General features: G+C 43.6%; 2 protein-coding genes across 8 annotated transcripts in view; both read left to right on the top strand.

Annotated features, from left to right (window-relative positions):
- The window catches only part of Eps15 (epidermal growth factor receptor pathway substrate 15), a 102,376-nt gene extending 92,535 nt beyond the window's left edge, over nt 1-9,841 (top strand). The window contains exons 22-25 of one of the 2 annotated variants that reach the window (XM_034502172.2): nt 435-511; nt 1,909-2,071; nt 4,731-4,912; nt 7,311-9,841. In XM_034502172.2, coding sequence (XP_034358063.1) covers nt 435-511; nt 1,909-2,071; nt 4,731-4,912; nt 7,311-7,457 — 569 coding nt within the window. In that variant the 3' untranslated portion in view covers nt 7,458-9,841. The remainder of the gene's footprint in view (nt 1-434; nt 512-1,908; nt 2,072-4,730; nt 4,913-7,310) is intronic. The other variant, XM_034502174.2, reaches the window with a different exon arrangement.
- Nucleotides 9,842-16,151: 6,310 nt separating this feature from the next.
- The window catches only part of Ttc39a (tetratricopeptide repeat domain 39A), a 47,715-nt gene continuing 36,498 nt past the window's right edge, over nt 16,152-27,368 (top strand). For 2 of the 6 annotated variants that reach the window (XM_076934467.1, XM_076934470.1), the window contains exon 1: nt 27,005-27,118. In XM_076934467.1, the coding sequence (XP_076790582.1) occupies nt 27,081-27,118 (38 nt within the window). In that variant the 5' untranslated portion in view covers nt 27,005-27,080. Of the gene's footprint in view, nt 16,293-26,502; nt 26,647-26,686; nt 26,821-27,004; nt 27,119-27,368 lie in introns of those variants that run through there. The other 4 variants (XM_076934469.1, XM_076934464.1, XM_034502492.2 and 1 more) reach the window with 4 other exon arrangements.

Genomic DNA, 27,368 nt, shown 5'->3' with positions numbered 1-27,368 from the left:
TAGCACATAGTCATTGTTATAGAGAATGAAGAACTCAGTTCTTGTTGAAATTAGTGATACCTGGGTTAGTCTAAGGTTTGTGAAAAGAGACTTGAATGATCTGTGAAATGTGTGATTGATGACTTCTTGATTTCATTATTAGAGATACATTGTCAAATGACTGTGGTCCTGGCACTTGAGAGGCTGGCAGACAGCAAAGTTATGTGCTATACTTCCTCTGAAACAAACAACAAGAAGAAAACGTAGTTTGTAGAGCTGTTTTGTTTCACATGTGTTCCAGAACTTTATTGTGCCATTTACCAGCTGAGTCATACTAAGGAATACACCGTATGGGATTTTCAGTGTATAGCCAATCTGTACAGACATCGGTCAAATTTAGGAATGAATGTTACCACATAAAAAACATGAAATATTGTGTCTTTCTTTACTCCTAGTCACAGACCCTTTTGCTTCTGTTTTCGGAAATGAATCATTTGGAGATGGATTTGCTGACTTCAGCACATTATCAAAGGTAATCTGCAGTGATTAATAGGAAGAACAATACATCATATTCCATCAAATGAGCAGACCCCCTTATTGTTAGAATTCTCTCACAAACGTGATATTTGATTACAATCAGTCCATAGCAGGTGTTGATTTCACATGGAAGTTACTGATCAGCTGTAAAGTAATCACATCTCTATAATAAGCAGACAGTGGTACAGGTGGTTACATTTTCTTCTAAAAGGTCTGTTCAGTGTGAGAGAGTTGTCTGTCAGTGTAAATATTTCTTTCCCAGTTGAATTACATTTCTCCCTGTGTACTCTCTGGGTCAGTAGCTGTAACATTGATTTCATTCTATGTATATTGACTATTTGATTTTATCCATTGACATTGTTAGGGTCTGCACTAACATAAAAGTGTGTAAACTCTGGCACTGAGTTTCTACTACCTATTGTACAGTATAGCTGTAGTGTTGATTTAGGCTAAGAGAAAAAGATTTGAGAGAATTTGAAGATAAGCCAAATTGTCTGCCTCTAAGGAACATTTGACAGTGTCCAGAGACATTTGTGGTTCTCAAAACTAGGTGGAGGATGCTGTTCATACTTACTGAGTACATCTTGCAGCACACTGCAGGGCCACTGCCCTCAGCCCTGAATGTAGTTATTACATCCCAAAAAGTAGTGCCAATGTTCAAAAATACTGACCTAGCTAGGTGGTGGTGGCCCACACTTGTAATCCCAGCACTTAGGAGGCAGAGGCATGTGGATCTTTGTGAGTTTGAGGCCAGCCTGGTCTACAAAGTGAGTCCCAGAATAGCCAGGGATATATGAAGAAACGCTGTCTTGAAAAATGAGAGAGAAAGAAGGAGAGGGAGGAGAGAGAGAGAGAGAGAGAGAGAGAGAGAGAGAGAGAGAGAGAGAGAGAGAATGAATGAATATGAATGAATACTGGCCTAAATAAATCATATTCCAGTTTGTTATAGAAAAGTCAATCTTTCATTATTCACATTAAGAATTAATATTCCACTAGGATCAATTTGCTTTTTAAAAAAAAAAAAAAAACAACTTTTGGGTTGTCTTCACAGTTTTTCAAGATTGTCTTTCCTATATTTAAGGGCACTGACAAGCATACAGTCAGACCTTCCTTTTTGTTCCGTTATCAGGCAGTTCATTTGGCTCTCGGAAGCTTTGTATTGCCTAATGCTAGAGTGTGCTTGTTTTAATGTCTGTTGCTCTTGATAAGAAATGATGCGAGAATATCTACTCATTACAGACCAACTTCTAATCCTATTGTTCGTGAATGTAAAGGGTAAAATGTTACTTCTCTAAGGATTGAAATAAAAATGCATTATACTTAAACCATTCTTCTGAGTACTTTATGACCATGTGTATACCGTACTATATAAACATTTATTTTTAAACGAAGGTCAACAATGAAGATCCTTTTAATCCTACCATATCAAGTTCTGCCAGCAGTGTGGTCATTCCAAAACCTGTGTCAGAGGAAACGCCCAGCAAGAGTGAAGATGTGCCTCCAGCACTGCCACCCAAGATCGGCACACCAACAAGACCCTGCCCACCACCCCCTGGTATGCAAGTTGGAGACTTTTCTAGATAACTATGACTTTTCTCTCTCTAGAAAGGGTTGTGTGGGCCTTTCTTCCATCATGGTGTATCCTATAGAAGGCTGTAAGCAAGAGCCAGGCATTTAGCAGTGGCTGCTGCTGTCCTCGTGGCTGGGCACATGCCCCTTTCCATTCCCATTTTAGAACAAGAATGGGTGAAATCTCTTTGTTGTCATTTTGTCTTGTTTTTTTGGAAACCAATGATTATCATTTGAATAGAAGTTTTCTGTATTCTGGTTTTTAAATGAATATTCTTAAGAGAAAACTAACTTGAAGTCTCCCTAAATCTTTAATTTTTTGTTTATTTTTATTTAGAAAAAAGGCAAGGGTGGGGAAACTGCTTGCTCTTTAACATTTCTTTATAATAGATGTTTTGTTTTGTTTGAGAGAGAATCTAAACAAAGTAGCCTTTGCTGGCCTGGAACTTGCTATGTAGACCAGGCTGGCCTTGAACTCAAGACTCTTGAACACCACTCTCTGAGTGCTGGGTTTAAAGGTGTATTATACCATCATACCAGATTTTAAAATCTGATTTTAAAATTTTTTGTAGACTAGGAACAAATTGTTGTGGTTTTAATTTTGTTTCGTTTAGTCTGTGCTATATTTAGTACTACACTGAGGAAAGATTTGTTTTTAATGCAGAATAAAGTAACTGTGAAGGCAGTTTCCCTGAGGATGGTTAATGCTGATAAGCTGCTCTGTGAAGAGACACAATGTTGTTGGGCACATTGGGTAACATGTCAGCCCCCAAAGTTCACTGATCACTGTTTTTTTACTGCTAATCATTTGTGCCTTTTCATAATAGTCTTCCCATAGTATTTGATTATGGATTGTACACATAGTTGCTAGTGTATAAATATCTGCTCAAAACTTACGTAAATGAGTTAAGTGACTTTTCTTATCTTTTAAAGGAAACTCATGTATATCATAGGTTAGAAGTAAGTTGGTCAGAGTCTATATAACTTAAAACTAATATTTTGTTTATTTACATTTTTACACCCATGTGAGTATACTTTTGTAATCCAAATGCCCTATTTTAGTGTCTTGCAGCTGAAAACAAGGCTAATGAGTTGGTTTAATAGGGGACATGTGCTTCCTGCACAGAGCACACGTACAGTGTGGCACATATGTTCACACACACACACATCATATACAACATACACAATAATAACAAAGCTGTATTCAAGTGTACATCATTGTAGAAGGAGCAAAGGGAAAGAATGGTTTGTTGAAAAGATCACTGATTAGGGATTTTAAATTCATATTCTGTCTGTTTGTGAACCACAGTGTCTCAGATGCTCAGCGGACACTTGCACCACTGAATGACATTTCCAGCCCTTTTGGTGTTTAGATAGTATCCCATGTAGCTTAGCCTTGCCTCAAACCAAATTCCTTATCTTCCTACTTTGTACTCACATCTCCCAAATGTTAGTATTAACCCCAGGCTTGGTTTTGTTTTCCTTTTTTTGGGATTTTGTTTGGATTTTTAGTAGTGCTAGAGGTCCAACCTGGGGCTTCATAAGCTACAACTGGAGCCATTACTCTGTGGTCTTAAATGTGTACTTCCCCATGTCTAAGCCTTAGTGCCTTAGTTGCTATATGGTAGATGTAACTCAGGTTTTGCATGCTTTCACAGGACTTTCTGAAGGCATGTGTAGATAAAAGATACAAACATCTTTTGTAAACATTAATGAAAAGAATCCATTATATGACTAAGAGTATAACTGCACTATAGGAAAAGCATATTTGAAGAAATTTAAACTTCACCTTTTTTTCTTCAAGAAGTATTACAGTTTAAGTAAAACTTTAAAATTTAAGAACTTAGCTGGGCATGGTGGCACACACCGTCAGTCCCAGCACTCAGAAGGCAGAGGCAAGTGGATTTCTGAGTTTGAGACCAGTATGGTCTACAGAATGAGTTCAGTTCAGCCAGGGCTACACAGAGAAACCCTGTCTTAAAAAGCAAATAAGTGAATGAATAAATAAGATGAATAAATACATAAAACAATTTTATTTAAAATGGTATAGAAACAATGGATGATGAATTATCAGGACAGCATATTGTTATTTGATCAAAGATTAGTTTTCAGCAGCTATGCATGTAGGCTATGAACTTCTAAGTGTTATCATTCTCAGCTTGAAGTTGGCAAAAATAATGAGGTTTTGTCAAATTAATCTTGTGTTCTATGCTACCAGGCATTGTGTAAATATACCAGAGAAAAGAGATTTGCCATAGTTCAGTCCCTCATTACTGCCACTAGTGTCAGGCTGAAGCTGCAACCAGAGGCCATTACTGTGTGTGTTCTTTATCGTTTTTTCTCGTTTGTCATTATCTCCTTAGGAGCATGCTTCTTTAAATGGAGAAAGACTTAATTTTTGGACAATATTATGATTCTTGACTCATTTCCTCTTTTTGTATGTGGGTTTGTCCATTTAGCTGCACCTGAGATGTATTTTGGAGAAGGAAGGGAAAGCTTTGAGGACAGTTGGTGCAGCTGTCTGAGAAAGTGCCTGGGCTCTTGCTGTGTACACCACCTGAAGTTTTTAAATGCTCCCTGTGAACATGTTCTTGTGTGCTTGTGTTTGCTGTATCTACTGGTTAATTGTAATGATTTTGATCCAGGGAAAAGACCCATCAGCAAATTGGATTCTTCTGATCCCTTTAAACTGAATGATCCATTTCAGCCTTTCCCAGGCAATGATAGTCCCAAAGAAAAAGAACCTGATATGTTTTGTGATCCATTCACTTCTTCTGCCACTACCAATAAAGAGGCTGACCCAAGCAATTTTGCTAACTTCAGTGCTGTAAGTACTGTGACCGGGCTGTTTGGGGGAAAATCTTTCCATTTATAATTTGAAGAGTTGTCAAGGATTTCTTCATAGTCTTCCAAATTTGCATCATTTCATCAACATACTAAAATTTATCTTTTCTCCTTCCCCTAAGCAAAACCTCTGTTTGGTTTTGTTTTGCTGGTTCTTAGATGATTTCATTGCTAAGCTGATTTTAGTCATTGTGGTTCTTGTAAACAAAATGTTTTATATACCCTTCCTCTCAGTCTTGATGATGCAAATATAAGTCAAATCTTGATCGTTACTATTTGGCAAATGATTATGTATGATGGTGATTTAAAAGCTTGCTGACCGCCTACTCTGTAGAATGCCAGTAAGAAGCTTGTATATTTGTAGCTGTGGATGTGTGCCTGTGTACAAAGCTTTGGCAGTTTCTAGGGCTCCGTTGGCAGTTTCTGTGAGGAGACAGTGCAGGGGTTCTTTGAATACAAAACAAAAGTCTACTTGCGGCATTCACATAGTAGCTTTGGTGACTGATGGCGGTGGTGGCTCTTTTCTATCCATCCATGAGCCCAGTTACTCACTCATGATGAGCTTGTGCTCTGCCGTGGTAGCCTGCTCAGTTTTATGAAATAGACTTAAGATCTAAGACTTCTTTCAGAAACCTGAAGAAGCACTATGAGAATAGGCTGGGAAGTCCTTTGTTCAATTAGAAATGGAGTAACACATTGTAGAGGCATCGTGTATATCATCACTTATTAAAAATGAAATTCTTAGAGTAGCTAACAAGGTTTTTTTTTTTTTTTTTTTTTTTTTTTTTTTTTCAGGCAAAGTGGCATTCATTACCACTGCCCATTTCTGTTTATTACCTTTTATCCTTGACTTTGAAGATGAGCAATTGAGTAGCCAAATGCCCCTAGCCACAGCAAGCACCATTTGGGTTCTCCCATTCGTTATTTTAGCCCCATTACTATTCTGGTTACTTAGAAAAGAGGAAGGCAGGAATCTGTGTGCAGCTGTTGAGTCTGTACTCTTAGGTTCCAGGGGCGTCGTCACCTGAGGGTAAAGGGACAAGATAGCACTCCCTGATAAATGACAACTCAGAATTATCTTCAAGGCCCATGTCAGGTGAAATTTGAGTTGTTTCAAGCAGAGAAGGATGGAGAATTGGCTTTCTTGGGAGATTGTAATTCTCAATGTAAAATAACTGCCAGTTTGTAACAGTTAGTGTATTACATATGGATGGATCTGCAAGTAAAAACCTGGTTGGAATGAGTCTTGAACAGTAGTGGAGGCATTTTGCTTATTTTTTACTTCAGAATCTCAGTACCGTACAGCATAAAGGTGGCTCACAATAAAGCCCGACGTTTTCACGGTGAGAGGTTTGACAAGCGCACCAAGAGTCACAGGAACACTGCAAAGCCTTCCAGTTTGTCTCACTCCTTTGGATGGGTGTCCTCTTAACAAGACTCAAACCAAGTAGAATTTGTATCTAGTTCCTACTGAAGCTGAAATTTGGTTGTAGTTACAAATATTTTTTCCAATCTAATCATCAGTATTAAGGTTTTACTTAAGCTGGATCATTTTAGTTATATAAAACTGGGGTCAAAGTTCCTAAGAGCTATCAGAATCTTCAAAATGTTTGTTAAAAAGTAATTAAGTTCACATACTGTATCTAATGTTTTTATATGTAGCAAAATGTGCCTATTTTTGCTTTATACTTTTGGTGTTTCCTGAAAGGCCAGGTAAGGCAGCTTTCTGTCACCAGTGGCAATAATTTTAATGATATATCAGTAAGGCATGCTCCTATATGGTTGTAATATCACAACTCAGGACACAGGCAGGATGATCATGAGTTTGAGGCCAACGTGAGCCACCTAGTGATAGTCCATCTAAAAAAACAAAACAAAACAAAACAAAAACGGAAAGAAGGAAAGAGGAAAAAAATGTGTATAGTCAAAAACACGTATTTTATATTGAATTGAAAGACTAGACCACTGCTGTTTTTAAATATCCTATTCTATCCTAAGTATTTAACCTGTTTTGAGACAAAATATCACTGTGTCCCAAATTGGCTTCTGATTTGCAGTTCTCCTTCTTCAGTCTCCCATGTGCTAGGACTGCAAGCATGTGCCACCAAGCCTGGAGTTGCTACTTCTTAAAGTGATCTTTTAATGGTTTACTTTATAGGCTTTATTTTATTTTATAGACTTTTCTTCCCGTAGATTGCATTACAATTGTAAAGTAAGCTAGAGCTCAGTAAGTAGGTAAAATATATTTTCAGAAAAACTAGGAATTACCACTATTCCTTTGGGTAAAACAAGTAAGTAGTTAGTCCTCTTTTATAAAAGGTCTTTTGTATCTCTTAGTTTATTTTTTAATTCAGTCATTCTTTTGATCTTTTAAATGGCAGTATCCCTCTGAAGAAGATATGATTGAATGGGCAAAGAGGGAAAGTGAGCGGGAAGAAGAACAGAGGCTTGCCAGACTAAATCAGCAGGAGCAAGAAGACTTGGAACTGGCCATAGCACTTAGCAAGTCAGAGATATCAGAAGCATGAAGAGTTATCTGTCCTTTGTCAGCAGTACAGTACTCTTCTTGAATATTGAAGCTATTTACCATGTACATCAAACTACCTATGAGCATGGGATACAAAAGGTTTGAGATTCCTAGAAATGTGACAAAAGTCTAGTTTGTTTGTTTGTTTGTTTGGGGGGGTGCTATTTCGAATGTGTCTTTTATTTTTTTCTTCCAAAAGCAGTACCCTAATTAAACAGCTTCTCCTAGACCCCTGTTCTGGTGTGCATTTACAGTGAGCTCTTGCCTGCTTGTACTAGTCCCTGTAAAGCTAGAGCACCAATCCTCTGCCTTCTGGAACCTAGCAGATAGAGTTTCCCCGCTGTGCTGCCCTTGTCCTGTAGTTACTATGACAACGACTGGAGTTCTGAAAGTTCACAAGTATTCACCCTGAGCCGAGTGCATGAAGGAGGGGAAGGGAAAAAGTATCCTGTTTCTTCTGATCGGTACAAAGTAGCCAGTTTAAAGTGCATTAATGTGTACTTGTGGAGAAAATATAGTTAAGTTATTGTTTAGAGACAGGGTAAAATATTCTGCATAGATCAACTCCACTATTGAAAACTAGATGAATTAAGTTAAACCATTATTACTCCAGCCACAAGTAATTCCTAAATAAAAGTATTAAAGTCTTGTATATGAAACATGTTTTTAAAACAATTTTCTCTGGACTTAAAGAATTTTAAGATTAACAGATACCTCACTACATGTTTCCTAGTTAAAAAACAAACAAACCAATTTCTTACAAATAAAATTTGTAAGGAAATGTTCATTTTTAAGTGCTAGTGAGGAAAATTTGTAACTTAAAATACAACCTATCTGTTTAAGGTAAGCGAACACTTAGCCTGTATCCATTTTGCCTTTGCGGCTGCACTGACCTTAGTTCATAAGTGTCCTGAGTCTAGGAAGGTAGAATTGGAAGGTACTTTGGTATTCATTATGTGTTGTTTCTTTAGTGAAGACCCAGCTATTTGCAGTGATACAAATAGAAGAAATAACATTTGTTATATCCTCTTGCTTTCTGTCCATCTTTGTAGTTTAAATTACTTTATTTACTTGCTTCATTTTTCTCACCTATAAAATTGACAAGCCACCCCACCCCATCCAAAAAATTTCTAGTTTTTAAATTGAGAGAAAAATAAACTGAGTTGCCAAATTATCAGAGCCGCTTTTTTGTTAAAAGCCTATCTTCTGCTGGACTGGCCAGACAGACAGCTGGATTTGAAATGGATTTAAAGTAGACTATAATTTGTAATTTTTTTTTTAAATATGAGTTACTACTTTAGTGTTTGTAATACCAAGATAAACAAAAATGCACCTACAAACTATTTAAAATTCTTTAGGATAACCTAGTTTTAAGGTGGTATTGAACTGTTGTTAATCAGAGTAATTTACTGCCTGACCTATAAATAAATTCCACAGTGTCTAATCAGACCATCTTGAAATGGTGCTTTTTTTCCTTTTCCACACATTATTGGATAGCTGGGATTTAAAACAAACTTCATCCTTTTCCTTGCACTGCTAACTTTTTTCTACTTTTGTAAATATTTCAGCATAAAAGTTAACCATATGAAGTAAGGGCTGAATCGTAATCACAAGGCTTTAATTGTGATAACTAATCCGTGGCCTAAGTGTTTGCTGTAAAGGGTGATGAGCAGGTCAAGCTGGGTTGTGGTGGGCGGTGTTTCTGTTTGCCCCTTCCTCTCACTCCTCAGGAGAAAGGTAAGTTGACTTGAATAACCTTCGTTTGCACTGAGAAAAGTGAAAATGTTTGAAATGCTTTAAATTTTTTTAATTAAAAAAACACTCTGGAAATATTAAATATCTATAACTTATAAACGGCAACTTTTGATTTGTAGTAAGTGTGCCCGAATCTTCTGTGCACTTAGCTGGGTCCTAGAGACTCTCATCCTTTGTTAAGATGTGTGAGCTCAGTGGGCCAATATCATACTAAAGTGTGTACATATGATATAAACATATCTAGATCTCCATGCCTGACTGAATAGAATGAATGTCTTAAGAGCCATCTGTGATGTCTTATGGTGTTGACCCTGGCTCCAAAGCCTGCGCTTGAAGCAGAGACAGAGCTGTAACCATCTTTATGCTTGTTCAGGTTCGTCTGAGCTCTCTTCTTAGACCTTTTCTCATGTTTCAAACTTATAAATTACAGTTGTAATTATGAGAATAATAAACTTTAATAAATAAAAATGTGTACTATCTATCATTTTGCATTGAGGCTTTGGACTGTTCTTGATTGTGTGCATATGGTAGGAGGGGCAAGTTGCCATCAGCATACGTTATCCTGTATAAAGTGTTTCTGACAATACTATATAGACTAAATAAATGTTGAATGTTTATTCTATAAACAAACCTTTTGTTATTTTGTCCTGTTTTTTGAAAGGAAGTTGGGAAATGTATCTTCATAAAGGGAGAACCTTAGACACTGTGTAACCACTGAGGAAGGACTCGAGCCTTGGAGTCTTAGGGTGCTCCTGACCTCCTGACCTCCAATCCCTTTTCTGCCATTTTTGAGGAAAAAAAAAAAAAAAAAAACTTTGAGAAAATAACTTTGAGAAAATCCTTTTAAGTCAGACATGGTTGTGCACACCTTTAATCCAGGAGCCAAAAGCAAACAGGTCCCAAGTTCTGACCAGCCTAGTCTTTGTGGCAAGTCCCAAGTCAGCCTGAGCTACATAGGGAGACTCTTTAAAAACAAGCAACAACAACAAATGAAAGTTCTTTAGCCTCTGATTTCATGAACTTCATTAATGAGTTTGATAGTTTGGCCAATCTTTTTTTAGATGGAGGTCCTGCTATCTTGGACTAACCTCCAATTCAGTTCTTCTGCCTCATCTTCATGAGCAGTTGGAACTACAGGCATGTAATGCCCTGCCCAGCTTGACACCCTTGTAATACTAGTTATCTTTAAGAAAATAAGTTCAACACCCCCACCCCAGGGCCTGCTGCATGCTGGGCCAACACTTTACCCCTGAGCTCTTCCCAGCCTTGCATTAGACTATGCCAAGCATTTTGTGTCTGTGTTTATGTTTCTTGTCTAGTTTTCACCGTAGGACTAAATAGGGACTGTTTTTATCCCTTTTTGGAAATAGAGGACCTGGTAGTCAGAAAGTTAAAGCAGTGTTCTTCAGCTTACACACCCGATCTCTTGATTCCAACATGGTAATTCGTGTAGTTTACATACTGTATTTCATTTTGTATGAAAAAATGCTTCTAAGCCGGGTGGTGGTGGTGGCGCACGCCTTTAATCCCAGCACTTGGGAGGCAGAGGCAGGCGGATTTCTGAGTTCGAGGCCAGCCTGGTCTACAAAGTGAGTTCCAGGACAGCCAAGGCTAACAGAGAAACCCTGTTTGGAAAAACCAAAAAAAAGAAAAAGAAAGAAGGAGAGAGAGAGAGAGAGAGAGAGAAGCAAGCTTCTAGAAAATGGTAGGGATGGGACATGATAAATAATAAGTGGCATTTTTAAACTTGTTATCATGATTCTCACTGTTTAGCAAATATCAATCCACTTGGTCCTCACAGCTGTAACTGAAAAATGCAGGTGTCTCCATTTTTCAGAAGTACCCAAATGAGAACCCAAGAAAGTGGCTCCAGAGTTTAATGCTACTCATTATTCTTACTAGAGACAAACCAGAGTAGAAATACCATGCATAATGTATGTAGTCACTCTTAATGGAATAAATGTACTACATGGCACCTAATATCTTAAAACATTCTTCAGAACCCAGTGTGGTGGTATGCACCTTTAATCCCAGCACTGAAAAAGCACACAGGTGGATGGATCTCTTGAGTTGGAGGTCAGGTTGATCTACATAGAGAGTACCAGGCCAGCCAGAGCACATAGCAAGACTCCTTCAAGACAGCAGAAAAAGAAGGAAGGAAGCATTGATTCTCTCAGAGCCTGGATAGATGCCCAGTGGTTATGGGATTCGCTGCTGTTGCAGAAGACTATAGAGTTGAGTTTCCAGCACCTACACTGATTGCTCACAACTGCCTGTAATTCCAGCACTGGGGATAGAGTACCCTCTTCTGACCTCCTCAGGCATTCACACTGATCTACAGAGATATGACTGTAACACATAATTAAAAATAAAATAATTCTTGAATAAAAGCATTGTCCAATTAATAGTCTTGTCTAATTTACATGAGTTGCTCACATAGGAGAACTCAATTGTAAATTATTTACGTTACCCCATAAACATATGACAGAAAGGGCCAGCCTTGCTTTTTATTAAAGAAATACAAGTTTAAGCCAGGTGGTGGTTTATGCCTAATAAGACTACCATTCTAGATACGCAGAAAAGTCCTCCGAATTAAAGATCAGTCTGGGTTATAAGTCTGAAGCACTAAGTCAAGCAGAAATGAACAGTAACCAGTAATGCTGAGGCTCTGAAGGGAGACGTGACTAGGAAAGTAGAGGCAGGAGGGCCAGGAGCTAAAGGTCATTGTTGGCTATATAACGAATTCAAGTCCAGGGTGGATCCCATGAGCCCCACATCCTGAATAAAAAAGGAGGTAGAAAGTAAGTTTTAAACGTTTTTGAATAGCTCAGTATAACCATACATTACATTTATGGATAAAAGAATGAGTTGTCTTTATGTTTTTGTGTAAGCTGTCCTTGGTAATTGAGGGGATTGCTTTAGGGGAAAAATTAAGTGAAGTTATCCAATTGAGGAGTTTATCCAAAGTGTTACAGCTAAGCCCTAAGAGGAGAGTGACTCCAGAAGAATTGAGATTAACAAATTATAGCATCTAAATAGACGTTAGTGAAAGGAAAAGAGTAACTCTAATCTTAACAAGCCTCCAGGTGGTCTGGAAGGTGTATTGAAGGTCGATGTACCCCACCCTCAATTTATGATTTAGTAGTCAACTGTAGATCCACAGCCACACGATGTTTGATGTGTACTTGAGAAGATTTCTTCTTCAAGAGGCTGCTCATAGGTGGCATTTATCACTTTAATGAATTTAGGCTGCTCTAAGATCGGACCTTTCTTTAGAAACCTGATTTCATCAGTAAAAGAGGCAGTACCTATTAGTCGAGTTCACTGATGTAAGGACCACAGTATCGCTTTTCCATTATCACTGTCACTGGACTTTGCCCACAGTAGACTGAATCTGAGACCTGCCTTCCTGGTGCTAACCTTGATCTCAGCTGCCTGTGCCATGGGGCATGGTTTTCTAGATTAATATGTTTATTGAGCTAACACCTGGTTTGGCTGGTTGGGTGGCTGTTTGTCTCTTTGGGATAACTCTGCATACCTTGGCTTCTGACTCATTGTATGTAAATCTTTCAGTGTGTTAAAGAGCATCATTTTAAATCTCAGGAAATAGAATGTGTCATTGAATATGTGCTGGGTCACAAAATGAAAGCCACTGATTTTTAAAAATATTTCAAATTCAGGGCTTAATGTTACATATATTCTGCATGAATGAATGATGATAAAAAATTGTTTTAATCCAAGGACAGTAGTACATGCCTGTAGTCTGAACTGTAGAGGCTGAGGTAGGATTGATTGTGTTCAGGAGCTTGTAGCCAGCCTAAGCAACTGTAAGACCCTATGTCAATTAACTAATTCTGATCTGACTGTTTTCCTAAGTCTCTTGACCTCTCTGAACACAGTGAGAATGACATTTTACTCTTGGGATTGTTGGATTAATGATTGATACAAGGTCTCAATTTATATTATATTGCAGATACAAAGAGCTGCCATGTCCATTTTTAAGAAGATAGAAAAGGGGGTCACAAGGTGGCTCAGTGTGTAAAGGCACTCACTGCCAAGCCTGTAGCTGGCTACTGTAAGTCAGCTTGCATGCGTGCACACATGCACACACATACACACACACACGCACACACACACACACACACACACGATTATTAAAAGAAAATAGAGAAGGTAATGATACATTTTAAGACCATGTTGCTCTGATCTGAATAAAGGGGATAAACCTGTTTCCTTTAAAGTCGTTGACACAGAACACCTCATTTTCTTACTTCGAATAAAATTATCCCTGAAGTGCACAGAACACTATTCCCAGAACTGCTCTGTTGGTGCTTACTCATTTGCATAAGAATTCTTGTAGTGTGTATTGTTACTGTCCTAGGTTTAGTGATGAGAAAACAAAGACAGGGAGGTTAAGTAGCTGGCCTGAAGCCAAGGTTTCAGCCTAGGCATTGGCGCTAGAGCAAGCTGGGGGTAAAATTATATTCTACCTCAGGATTATTACATGCAAGATGAGATGAGCTTGGGAACGTGGCTCTTAAGCACTTTGTACATCCTAAGAACTTGCATGGCAGGCAGACAGGTGGGAGTATCATGCCTCTAACACTTTGTTGGCATATATATTATTGGAACAAGTTACTCCTCTCGGCCCCCCTGTCTCAGTTAGTAAAGCTGCAGGGGGTGGGGGGAGATGCTTCCATGGTAAGAGCAACTGTCATTCTTGCAGAGAACTCTGGGTTAGTTCCCAGCACCCACAGCACCCACTCGGCAGCTCACACTAGTCTGTAACTCCAGTTCCAGGGGATTGGACATGCTCTTATGGCCTGCCTCTGTGAGCAATGCACAAACATGGTACACATAGTGTCTGCAGCTAAAACACCCTTACACATAACAATAAATCCTTGGGGCAAAAACCCTGAGTTCTAAAAGAACTCAGCCTATAGAGTTGTCTGAGGATTGAGCTGGTACTTGTGAAGAGTTTCAGATTATGCCAAATATAGCTCTAAGTAGACACTGAGAAATGGCAAACACCCAGAAGTTTAAGAACCTTTGGGTTGAACCCAAGCTCCTGACTCAATTTCTCAACTGAGCTGGGGTGGGGTGTGGGAGAGAGGCAGTGACTGTGGCTGTTCCAGGCAGGTCTGGAACTCTTCAGTCATTTTCCATATTAGAGCTGGTGTGTAAACCCTCACTGTAGTGCCTGCTACTGATAACAACTTACTATGTACTGGTTCCCTCATTCACTCAACTGTGTGTAGCAGTGGTGCCAGTTCCAGGAAAGACAGACACGAGGTGCTTCTCTGTACCCTCAGATAGAAATCTGAAGGATAGAGCTGGGCATGGTGCCTCTTGTATGTAACCCCAGTACTTGGGAGACTGAGCAGGAAGATTGTTCAAGGGCAGCCTAAGTTACAGAGTGAGACCCTGCCTTAAAAGATCATACATACATACATACATACATACGTACATACGTACGTACGTACATACATACACACATGAGGAGGAAAAAGAGAGGGAAGAAGAGGGAATCTGAAGAATGAGACTGATTCTGTGGACTACTATTAAAAATATGTAGTGTTGGGCTATTGAGATGGCTCAGGGGTAAAAGCACCTAAGTTCCGTCACCAGAACCCACAGGGGTCGAAAGAGAGCTGACTCAAAAGTCGTGCTTTGAACTCCAAATGCAAATGCATGCATACAAGTTGAATATTTAAAAAAAAAAAAAAAAAAGTTTTTTAGTTTTAAAAAATGTAGCTTTAAATACTTGAGGAAAATAGACAAAAATAATGACCTCTGGACAGGGAGAAACTTCCAGGGAGGAGAACCTAGGAGGCTTCCTGGAGGAGGTGGTGTTGGCTGTGATCCCAGAGGCAGGGTGGAACTTCAGTCTTTTGTCAATAGACTGGGCTCTGCCTGTTGGAAACGAGGCTTCTTATTCTGAGGTTTCTTGCCTAAGTCCAGCAGAGCCCTGGTTGTCTTCAGTGCCAACACTGCCAAGCTAAACCAGGGGTTTCTGAAGCCTGTGGGTACACACAAGCTGGAATTTCAAGGTCTGGACACACTAGTTTTGTGGTTAGATAGGCACATTTTCAGACTTTGAGATGTGCTCAGAGGAAGGGGGAAATGTCATCTCTGCTTAGCAGAGACAAGTAAGTGACTACACCTATATACGTGGGGCTGCTTGGCCAAACCAGGGCCAGAGACCACAGGCAGAGTGGAACCCTGGGCCAGAAAGACAGCTCTATGACATGGTCACCAGGAATTAACCTTGCTGATCTTCAGTTCTGTCAACTGCAAAATGGAGATATGTGGTATTTAGTCTGTTGAAGATAAGATTTAATGTAAGGCATGTGACTCAGGTTGGCATATCTGACTTGTAAGAATCAGCCACAATGTATTAGACAGGAGAGATACATTACACAAGCAGATAGGATGCAAACCCAGCCCAAGAGGAAATGGAAACTCTCGGCCTCCACACTCTAAGAAAGCTTCCAGGAGGTCCTGGATCCAAAATCTCTCAAGCTGCTCCTGTGTCTTATCTTCATCTGAACTTGTATAATCACCCACAGGTGCCTGCCTACTGGACTGCTCTGGTCGGATGCCAAAGCCCATTCTTCTTGTTCGTGGTAATATAAAATGCTGAAAATACACATGACCCACATTATTCAGAGAGAGCCTGTGACATATTAGCTTCTGTCCCATCCCCCACCCAGACTTGGCAATCAGAAGTTTATGAAGTGGTGCTTGCTCTGCGTGATTCAGGACAAAGCTGTCTTTCTCTATGCCCAAAGATGGGTCTCGACCAGTTTGAGATCCCATCGGTTCTGGATGGAATGGAGGTGCTCTTAGCCCCCAGGCCTGGCCTGCAACAGGGATGTCTGCAAGGGAGGCAGCCTGCCAAGGCTGGGAGGAGCTGGGCCCGCCCTGTGTGCCAGGTGCTGCCTCCGGAGAGTCCTTATGAGTCTCTGCTGCCCGCTGCAGCTGTCACCACGAGGAGCTACAAGGGCCCTCCCAGCCAGCCTGCCCCCATGGCCTTCCTGACCACCTGGAAGAGGGCAGCATCCAGGAAAAGAGACCACAGGTACAGGATGGGGCAGGATGGGGCTGACCGGGGCGGTGGGGGCTAGGGGGACAGTGAGGCTAACTGCTGCCCTAGGGCAACTCAGAGCCTCCTGCATCCCCATGTGCTCTCTTGTCACCTGCACTCTCCCTGAGCCAGTGGGATCTGTGGACAAAGGGTGCAACCCCACTCCACCTAAGCCAAGTTGCTAGCTTCACTGATCTGGCCCTTGGGGGGCTTACAGCGCAGAGAAGGGGATCCTGATCCCCAGCCCTGTGGGGCAGGGGGTGGGGTTGGGGGCAGTGGAGATATGTATCAAAATTCCCCAATGCACAACTCTGCAGGGATGTGTCATTGCTCTCTTCTGAGTGTCACTTCCCCAACTTCCCCCATATCTGGATGAGTTGGTGGCTTTAGGTGTGTTTGCTATCTGAAGGAACAGTCCTGACTGCCTCACAAGGCCTTCATACTGACAGTTGTTTCCCACACTGCTGTCCCTGGGAGAGGGCAAAGCTGTCCTGAGCACCCCTAACTTGACAAGCCACAATCCTGACAATATATCTTCACCCCCAAACCTGTTCATCACCCTATGTCCCCATCTCAGTGAATGGTACAGTCATCCATCCAGTTGCCCAAGCATGAAACCTGGGAGTCATCTCTGACCCCTCCCTCCTCATCCCTTCCCTAGTCCACATCCTGCTGATTTTATCTCCAGGGTGTTTCTGCCAGACCTTTGCAGTAGCCCCTAGCTTGCCTAGTGTTCTCACTAAAATATAAACCAGTTAAATATCAGTTTTCTACCTTAGCACTCTTCTGTGAGGGCTGGGCATATAGTTTGCCTAGCATGTAGGAAGACCAGGAGTTCAAGGTTCAGTACCTAGTGAGTTTAAGATTGAAACTGGCCTGGGACACATATGACATAAGACCCTGTCTCCAAACAAACAAACAAACAAACCCAGAACAGCCTGTGGCTGCCCATCACCTGGAAACTGAGTTGCTGGCATCTGTCTTACAGTATTCTTATAGCTGGGCTGCAGTTGCTCAGGTCTGCTTGGAAGACAATCTCGTTGCTCCTTGACACTTTATAAAACTCAGTTGAGGTCTCCTCTTTAAAAATCCCATCTGAGTCAGTTTCTCTCCCTCACCTCCCCTGCCCCCAGAGGAGAATGGCTTCTCTAGGTAGCCCTGACTGTCCTGGAATGTCCTCTGAAGACCAGGCTGGCCCCAAAGTCAGAGAGTCAGAGACCCACCTGCCTCTGCTTCCTGAGTGCTGGGATTAATGATGTGAGCCACCAAAACCTGGCATGGTCTCTGTCTCTGTCTGTCTCTGTGTCTCTGTCTCTCCCTTCACCCCACCCCTCTCTGCATCCTCTATTGATTGGGGAGGTGGGCATGCACATTCCATAGTACACATATGGATTAGGTAGAGGACAACTTTTGGGAGTCCGTTCCCTTCTTTTACCATATGCTCCCAGGGATAGAACTCGGGTCATCAGCTTGACTGCAGCTGAGTTTACCTGCTGAGTCCTCTAGCCAGCCCTGAGTTTTCAGGTCCAGGGCACTTGCACGTTTGCTTCTCTTTTATGGTTCTCAGTCAGTCTTCCAGGACACTCTGTGGATCTCTTGCCTCGTGTTAAGCACTGTATGAGGCTTTGTGGCCACAATTTGAATTCAGACACAGAGGCCTCTGCTCTTGGAGACCATACTCTAGCACAGAACAGCAGCATAGACAAACATAGACAAAGAGACATCAGAAACAGGTGCTGGGTAAACGTCACAGTAATATGATGGATGCACAGTAAAAGTGGAGCATGCTCACAGCCTTCAGAGTGAGAACAGCTCATTCCAAAGTATGTCAAAGTATGTCTGAGGGAGCAGGAAGAGGCCAGAAATTAAACATCTAAGGATCTCAGAAAAAGGCTGGCCAGAATAAGCAGAATGATTGGTATGTACCCAAAGACTCTAGGCAGGATTTTCACTTTGTCTAAAGGTGATCATGCTACCCTAACAACAATGGCCATGGCCATCTACTCCTTCATACAAGAGGGTGGGGTCCCCAGGGCCCAGTAAAAATTGGGGCTCCATATATTTTGGTTCTGATGATTTTACAAGGAATAATTTCTGAGGAGGATAGGACACTCTGACGTAACTAAGCCTAGCTGCGATCCAGACGGGTTTCTCCCTATCTAGGACCTGCCAATAAGAATTCAGTTGTTCTCTGACCTGTGGGCAACAGGAAGCCTCCCAAGTATTCTATGCATGCGTGTTTCTAGTATCATTGTGTTGAGAGACCAGAGGCAGGGTTACCAGAAGGGAGGATGGATTGATGACCTAGGAGAGGGATGCTGGGGTAGAGAGGAGGACAAAGAGGGGCTGGGAGAGAGAAGCTAAGCAGAAAGAACAAAGACTTGATAGAACAGCCCAGAGAATCTCCAAGATGAGGAGTGAGGCTCTGGCCAAGAAGATGCCTCCCTGTGAGTGGCCTGCATGTCCATGCCTTCAGACACCAGCTGTGGCTTGTAGACAACACTGGGCCGTGACTGGTATTGAATAAATGCAGGTGCATGTCCTTCTTGGTGGAAATGTGAGGGAATCTCCCATCCTAGATCTTGTCTTTGAGAAGAGATTTGGAAAATTCAGGGGTCAGAGGAGCCATTTCCTTCAGGAGAACTAGATAATTTCAAAACTGTTGGGGAAATGAATGGAACTGTCCTGGAGCCTGCCATACCTTAATACGAACATCACCACTTACCTGGCCTCAAATTGACTTCTTAGCTCAGCCAAACCACAGCTCCAGGTATGGGTTGTGCTTGAGAGAGAGAATTCATGCTCTTGGTGTGAGCCTGAGCCAGAGGAGGCCTCAAAGCCTTAGGCTGCAAGTGTCTAATCTAATCTTTGGGCAGTGTTGCAGGAGACTTGAAGCCACTGCTTAGATTTTCTCGTGAGTTTTGGATCCTTCAAGTTGAGGCACTGGTGATCCCTAGGCTTGTGATTTAAAGCCCCAAGTTTTTATAATGTCAGCTATTTAAATTCCAGGATTCTGATCCCCCACATTGCTAGGAAGTGGCCCTCCCTCGGGCCCTCGCTTTATCACCTGTGTCTGCCCAGTTTCCATTTCTGGTTTTCAAAGGACAGAATGTATTTCTCACAATTTTAGAATTTGGGAAGCCTAGACAGGCAGTCTGAAAGCCACTCTTCAACTCGGAATGATCCTTGCCTCTGTCTTGTGTGTCCTTTGTAAAAACAGTTTCTTTCTCTGTTGCGATAGCATTCTCTGACAAAAGCAACTCAAGGGGGGGAGTTTACTCTGGCTCACGAGTTAAGCATACCATCCACCATAGCAGAGAAATCAAAGCAACAATCATGGCAGAGAAATCTAGGCAACAGAAGCCTCAAACTGCTGGTCACCTGGCATCCACAGTTGGGAAACAGTAGGGACTGTGCATGTGCACATGTATGTGCATATGTGTGCATGTGTATGCACAGGTATGTGCACATGTGTGCAGGTGTGCATGCACATGTGTGTTCAGGTGTGTGTAGGCATGCACGTACCTGTGCACGGAGGCTAGAAATCAGCCTCAGGTGCTTTTCCTTAGGAGGAACCCACCTTGTCTTTTGAAGCAGGATCTCTCATTAGGCTCCCTAAGTAGACTGGGCTGGCTGGCCAGCAAGTCTAAGGAATCTTCCGGTCTCTCCTCCCCAGTACACGATGATGATGATGATGATGATAGCATATTATATATGTAAACATAATGATAATTATTATTTAGTATGTGTGTGGTGGCACTCTTCTGGAAGTCAGAGGACAAGTTTGTGAACTTAGTTCTTCCCTTCATAGTGCTGAGATGAACTCAAGTTGGTTTGGCATCTGGCTTTTTTTTTTTTTTTTTTTTTAAGTGGGTTCTGAAGAGCTAGGGAGATGGCTCTGCTGTTACATGTACTGGCTGCTCTTTCAGAGAACAAAGTTAGATTCCCAGCACCCATATGGCAGTTTATACCACCTCTAACTCCAGTTCCAGGGAATCCAACACCCTCTTCTGGCTTCTGTGGGCACAGGTATGCACATGATTCCGAGACATACAGCCAGGCAAAACTCATGCACATAAAATGATGATGGTGGTGGTGATGGTGATAAAGAAGAAGAAAACTCATGCATATAAAGTGATGCATATAAAATGACAACGATGATGACAATGATGTTGGTTCTGAAGATCAAATGCAGCACTATGTTTGCATGGCTAACACTTTGCCAGCTGTCAGCCTTAAGAGACCCATTTTTTAAAGAGTTAAAAAAGTTGTCCCTGGGCACAAAGCTCCACAAAGTGGAAGGACACTGCCAGCTCTGCAGATGATGCCTTCCTTCCTCATTTGCCACTGTAAACCTCCAACTGATGTCCAAATCCTCGGCCCCTTCTGATCCAGGCCCCCACCTCCAGATGCTGCCTCCTCCTGCCTCTACCACACAAGGAGACCCACCAGTAAATGCATGCCACGTGCCATCTGTTCTCTATATAACATTAAGCAGGGAGACCCCGAGGTACTGGCCATGGTTCCTGGGTGCACCTTCCTCTCTGAATAGCCTCTCGAGGTGGCGAGGCGTGTTTGGGCTCACTTTCCTACCCAGTGTTTGGTGAGGAAACTGAAGCTAAGGAATAATGGCGAGACTCTGTTCTAAGAACCTCCCTCTGTTGCCTCATTGCACCCCTGAAATAACTCACCGTCACCCTGGGGTGTCAGAGCAGAGGTGCAGCCTGCTCTCTCAGCCACTCCCTATGCAGCCACAAGCTAGCTGGGACATGGCAGGCTCAGGCGTCTACCCGGATCACCCTTGCTCTATAGCCGAGGCTTTAGCCTTCAACAGGGATCTCCAGAGCTTGGCTCCTTGGTGTCAGTCAGAACTGTCCTTGGCCTCTCTCGCCTGCCCCATTGCTCCTTCCTCTGGTCCACCCTTTGCAGCAGCTGAGGACCAGACTGGAGCAGAGGAGTCCCGAGGAGTCCCAATCCTTGAACATAAAATATCAGAGGACTATAGAGCTCCCTGCTCTGCCCTCTGCTGGAGGGTGAGGAAAACAAAGGCAGTAATATTCCCAAGGTTTTGCAGTTTGTGGGGCAGGGTACATTGGAGGGAGTAACCCTATCCAAGGAGCAGGCATCTCCCCAGGAAGTCACTGCTGGGGAATGTTCAAGAGCTGTGACTCATGCCTGTGATCTTAGCACCTGAGAAGCAGAAGCAAGATGATCACTGAAAATTCATGGCAAGCCTGGTCTGTGTATAAAGTCTAAGGCTAACCAGGACTAATTAGAGAATTTCACAAAACAGCTATGACTGCTATTCCCTCTTTAAGGGCCTATGTTGATGGGCCTGTGCACATTTAAATCATTAAGAAGCCTAAGCCTATAACCTGAGTTCAGTCTCCTACAGGGCCCACATGGTGGATGGAGAAAACCAACTTCTGTAAGTTGTCCTCTGACCTCACAGGGTATATAGCTTGGACTTGCTACTTCTTTGCAAATAGATTTAAAATGTTTAAAGAAAAATAGAGGTTACTTTATAGTTACCAATTCAGTCATGTTAGGAAAACATGTTAGGGGCCAGGGACCAAATTCGGAATGGCAGAGCCTGGAAGAATGAGGAGGGGGTATTTCATGCTAGGGCAGGGCCTAGAGGAGGCAGCTGAGGGAGATGGGAGCCAAGAGGCTGCCCAAATAATGCTAAGCCCCTGTCCTACTGTCCCGAGTGTTTGGAATACTGTTCTAGGTTTATGGATGGAAGAAAGGTTTACTGGGATAGAGGCATAGCTGACTCTAGTTTAAGCAGTCTCTAGGAAGGGCATCACTTGTCACACACGTACACTCCATTCCTATGGCCTGAATTTCAAATATCCTCTTTCCTTTCTTCTCCCATTCTCCACTGTGGCAGCCTGTGCATGCAGTGACCCAGTTACATAGGTCTATAAAGTAGGTATGCAAACCAAACATTGACTCATAATAAATCATAAGGAATTTTATTTTTAAAAAAGTTCTGTGACATAATTTTACCATTTATTAAGAATGAAAGTAAATTTTCACACCAGTAAGATGAAAGTGCTTGCTTATTTTGTTTTCTATTTTTCTACTTACTTATTTTATGTGTATGAATTTTTGTGTGAGTGTAGGTATGTGCACTACATGTGTGCCTGGTACCTATGGAGGTCAGAAGGGGTTATCAGATTCTCTAAGACTAGGCTTACGGAATTGTGAGCTGTCCTGTGGGGTGGGGTCTTGAATCCAAGTCCTCTGGGAGAGCAGCCATTCCTCTTGACCACTGAGCCGTCTCTCCAGCCTCTCACTTAACTCTGGTTTTTGAGACAGGGTTTCTCTGTGTAGCCCTGGCTCTCCTGGAACTCACTCTGTAGACCAGGCTGGTCTCAAACTCACCTGCCTCTGCCTCCCAAAAGCTGAGATTAAAGGTGTACACCATCACCGACTGCCTCCTTTTTTTTTTTTTCTTTTTTTTTATAGACAAGGTCTTACTCTGTAGCCTCATATGGCCTAGAACTCATTGTGTAGGTCAGAACTGCCTCAAACTTAGGCATTCCTCCTGTTTAGCCTTCCAAGCCCTGGGGTTACAGGCATGAGTCCCCACACACTAGCATGAAGCTGCAGTTTTTGAAGTCACACATACTAACAAAATCTAACCCAAAGATGTATTGGCTTGAAAGTGGGGAGTGATGGCTGGAAAGTGCTGAAAGGCTTGACTTGGGGAACTATGTAGATGGCTCGTGGGTAAGTGTGCTTGCTGTGTACGCTTCTGGGCCTGAATCTGAACCCCGAGTACCCATGTAAAAAGCCAGGCATGGCTGCATGTAGCTCCAGTGTTGAAAGCTGGGGATGAGCCAGCCAGCCCCGCTAAAGCTGCCAGGTTCAATGACAGAAGCGACTCAAAGCCGTAAGATGGAAACTGATAGAGGAAAATACCAGGCATCCTCCTCTAGTCTCCTCCTGTGCACAACCTTGATTTGCATGATTAACTCATTATATTTCTATAATTGTAAAAAGCTTTTGTGCACTGCAGGAACACCGAATCACACGGAAGAACAGCAAGGTGTGTGTGAAATCACGTGGTACACATGGCCGGAAACACCTTAGATTCAAGACAGATTTGATTTTGAATTAATTTTTTGGTTATTATGTATTCAGTAACCTTTTATTGTTGCCAAAAATGTTGCAAGCCTCATATAATTATATAACTCCTTATGGGAGTGACAGCTTACAGGTCAAGAAGCTGTGTTCTGTGGTGGAAGGAGAAAACCAACTTCTGAAAGTTGCCCTCTGACCTCCACACCAGTGTGTGAGCCCACATGCTACACACATACACACGCACGTGCGCACGCACACACTATGTTATTTAAAAATTTAAAAAGATGTGTTCTGTAAAATAAGGAATCAAGTCTTGGGTTTAAGCTATGACTAGACCAGGATCCAAACCTCAGTTTTCTCATCTGTAGGATGGGAGGTAGTGCCACTACAGACTTTCTAGGGCATTCTGAGGAAGTTTTGCTCACAGTATCTTCTGAGACCTCTCTAGCTGAGAAAGCACAGATGAGAGCAGTGCACAGAGGTTCTCCTAGCCATGCAGTGAGATCATGTGGTACAACAGGCCATGTATAGTGGTCCTGAAGTATAGTGTGAATAGTTTATAGTGGTCCTGAAGTACAGTATGAATGGTTTATAGTGGTCCCGAAGTACAGTGTGAATGGTGTATAGTGGTCCCAAAGTACAGTGTGAATGGTGCATAGTGGTCCTGAAGTGAAGAAGCCTAGTGACCTGGCCATGTGTTCTTGTGGGTTGTGGAGGAAGTGAGGAAGCAAAGCAGGCCTGACACCTCTAGAGTGGGCATGACAAGTCAGGAAACAGGTGCCCCAGCAGGTGAGGAAGGGACTGAGACTTGGGAAGTTAATCTTCAGGCTCAGTTGTTGGCTCAACATGACACTGAGCACGTGACCCAAGCTGGGTCACCTGGACTGGGAGGGGGAAGCAATGATGAGTGATGCTGAACCAGAACTCTTGAGGACCAGGAGTGGCCTTGGGGACACCCCACTGAATCACTGGATGTCTGGCTCCAGCTTGAGGACCACTGTGGTGATGGAGGAAGAGTTCTGACTCTGCTGCGGACCTTTGCTCAACTGTTCTCATCTGTAAAATGGGGAGAAGAGCAGAGTCCATCCCTGGCACCAGCACTACTGCTGCGCTGCATGCCAGGTCCTCTCCATCCCTGTGAGCACAAATTCTCACTGCTCACAGGGAAGTAGGTAGGGCTATTTCCATTTCCCTCTGCAGAAACTGAGCTTCACAGAGTAGTTAAAAATGAAAGTTGGGCAAGATTACCTTTGTGCACTGACCAGCACGTGTGGCTTGTAAGAGGCCTTTGACATGAGCCAGCCATTGCTAAGCTGATTCCCTCAGAGGGAGCTTGTACCTCCCAGAACCCAGTGTTCACTGTCAGGCATCCACAGGCAGAGACACGGTGATGATCTGACTTTACCTTGAGAGATGTCCAAGAGAGTCACATACAGGCTCTCCCTGCTCCTTCCCCATCTCACACGGACAGTGTCACCCACGGGAGTCAGGGCTGCTCACTGGAGATAAGAGATGAGAGGCCAGGACCCAGCCAGGGACTTCCTGGGAGAGGTGACATCTGAACTGATGAAAGTTCTTAATAAATAAAGACTGGCTAAGTACAATCAGAACTAATGGAGCTTAGTGTTTCAGGACCACTTATCCACCTGGCCTCTTCTGCGGCTCCAATAAGATCCTGAATTTTTTACATTAGCAATCTGTTGTGTCTACCTATCCCCTGTGTTGTTTTTCATGTTTTATGTCTTCCTGTGTGTGTCTGTCTGTCCATCCATTTCTGTCTCATATAACCTAGCTAGCCTGGAAGCCCTTGAGTAGCTAAAGGTGACTTTGAACTCCTGAGCGTTCTGCCTCTACCTCCCAAATGCTGAATAACAAGTGTGTAGTGTCGTGAACGACTGTCTTTTCTTTTGAGAAGAGCCAAGCTTCTGGCTCTATCCCTGATTACACGGATGAATTATGTGAACAGGAAGGGGTGTGTGTTCTAGGCAAAAGGAACAGCGTGTGCAAATGACTGGGGACATGATTGTCAGGCTTCGGCCTCATCACCTAGAACTGGTCTCTTCAGAATCACAAACTCCAGCCTTCATCAGTGTATCCTCACCCACTCCTGTGCCTTGTTTATATTGGTCTCTCATGAAGCACACCTGCTCCCAACTTCATTAACACACTTCTCAAGGCTCAGCTCCCATCTACTCCAGACAGACCCTCACCCCAACCCCACTCCCATACTCACCCTCGTGGGGATTCCTTATATAATAGTTGCTGGTACATGCCATTATGGTCAGGTTCCTATTGAGATCTTTTCAAGCCCATATGTGAGGCTACCAAAGCTGGGATAGTTTTCACATAGCAGTGCCTGGCCTCTGCTGACACAGGGCAGCATAAGAACTCACATCCTGGGCAATGGCTCAGCAGTTAAGAGCATTGGTTGCTCTTCCAGAGGACAGGGGTTTAATTCCCAGCACCTACATGGCAGTTCACAATGTCTGTAACTCCAGCTCCAGGGGACCTGACACTTTTACACAGGCATAGCTGCAGGCAAAACTCTAATACACATAAAAATAATTTTAAAAAGAACGACAAACAACTCATAGCCTTTCTAAGCGGCCTATTGTGATGTGAGCAGCAATCCCCCCAGACATTTCTCCCTATTCCTAAATTCAAGTTGCCTGGCTCCTCTGGGATCTGGTCCAAGTCCTTCCCACTGTGGCTGCATTTGCAGGCTGCTCTTTCTTGCTTCCTCTTCTGACATCCTGGAGCTGAGGGCCAATCCCTCCTCCTGTCCCTTGCCTTTCTAAAGGGACAGCTCTAATCTAATGGCAGCCACGTGTTATGATGAGTCACAAGAGCATCTGGGGCCCAGAGGTAGTGACTGGTTAACTCTTAGTGGGCCAGGGCTCTCTCTGCTAGAAGATCATGTGGACTTCCTCAGAACCCACCTCGGGTCTAAGTGCAAAGTGGGCATCTGGGGATGGACCACTCACTGTGAGAGAGGAGGGGGCCAAAGGGAGAAGGGAGTGAGTGTGAGCTTTGGAATTAGGAAGGCTAAGTTGTAGTTCCTGCTCGCTACTTATTGGAGTGGCTCTACACAGGTCACATGGACTCGACCGTTCGAGTTTTCGCATCTGGAAAATGGCAATTTTAGGGATTGTTTGAGAAGGCGACTGTGAGCTGCCTGCTAGCGGTGCGGTGGGTGCGTGCTAACCCGCCTGCTTTCCCGCCTTCTGGTCTCTTGCAAAACACTAGTCCCGTTTGGGTAAGTGGTTAGACTGAATGTCCACGCCTGTCTGCAGAAGCTAGGCTTTCTCTGCTAAGATGGCCCGGCAATGCGGCTGGACCGCGAGAACTTAGGTGCGGGGGGCTGGGAGCTGTGGCCTAGGGAAGGTGGAGAATTTCCCAGCAGGAGTGGGTGGACGTGTCGGCAGCTCTGGTAGGTGTCTGCGCCGATGCTCCGGGCCGCGCCGACCTTGAGCGCCGGGGTCTCACCTGGCCAGCGCCAGGGGCGGGCGTTGCGCAGCGCGGGCGCGGCCATGGCCCCACTGTGCGGGTGGGCAGCCCGAGACCGGCCCGGCCCCGTCGCCTTCCCCGCCCCCCCGCCCCCCCCCCCCCCGCGCGCCCCTCCCTGGCCGCCGCGTCGCTGGGATCCGGCCGCAGCACCTGGGCTGTGCCTGGCGTCCGGCGCGCACAGCGATGACCACGGCCAGCGGCCCGGGCGACCAGCCCGCGGGGTGAGTGGCGGAGGCCGCCTGCGGGAGTGGGTCATGCGGGGCGAATGCTGCCGGGGGCCCTCCCAGGAGGAGCCCCGGGACCGCACTGCGGCTCCAGCCGCTGCGCAGCCTGCAGCCCGCGCCCCGCTGCCTCCTGGGGACCCTGGCTCAGTCACAGGCCTTCTGGGTCCCAACTTTCTCTCCCTCCTCATGGAGTGTATACCCGTGGGGTGGGCCTTGTTACAATCCCCTTTCTTTACAGATGTGGAAA

This window comes from Arvicanthis niloticus, chromosome 5, assembly GCF_011762505.2.
Source record: "Arvicanthis niloticus isolate mArvNil1 chromosome 5, mArvNil1.pat.X, whole genome shotgun sequence".
In the NCBI taxonomy this organism is placed as follows: domain Eukaryota; kingdom Metazoa; phylum Chordata; class Mammalia; order Rodentia; family Muridae; genus Arvicanthis; species Arvicanthis niloticus.
Note: the sequence above shows the minus strand (reverse complement) of the source record. Positions and strands in the feature narration are given on the sequence as shown.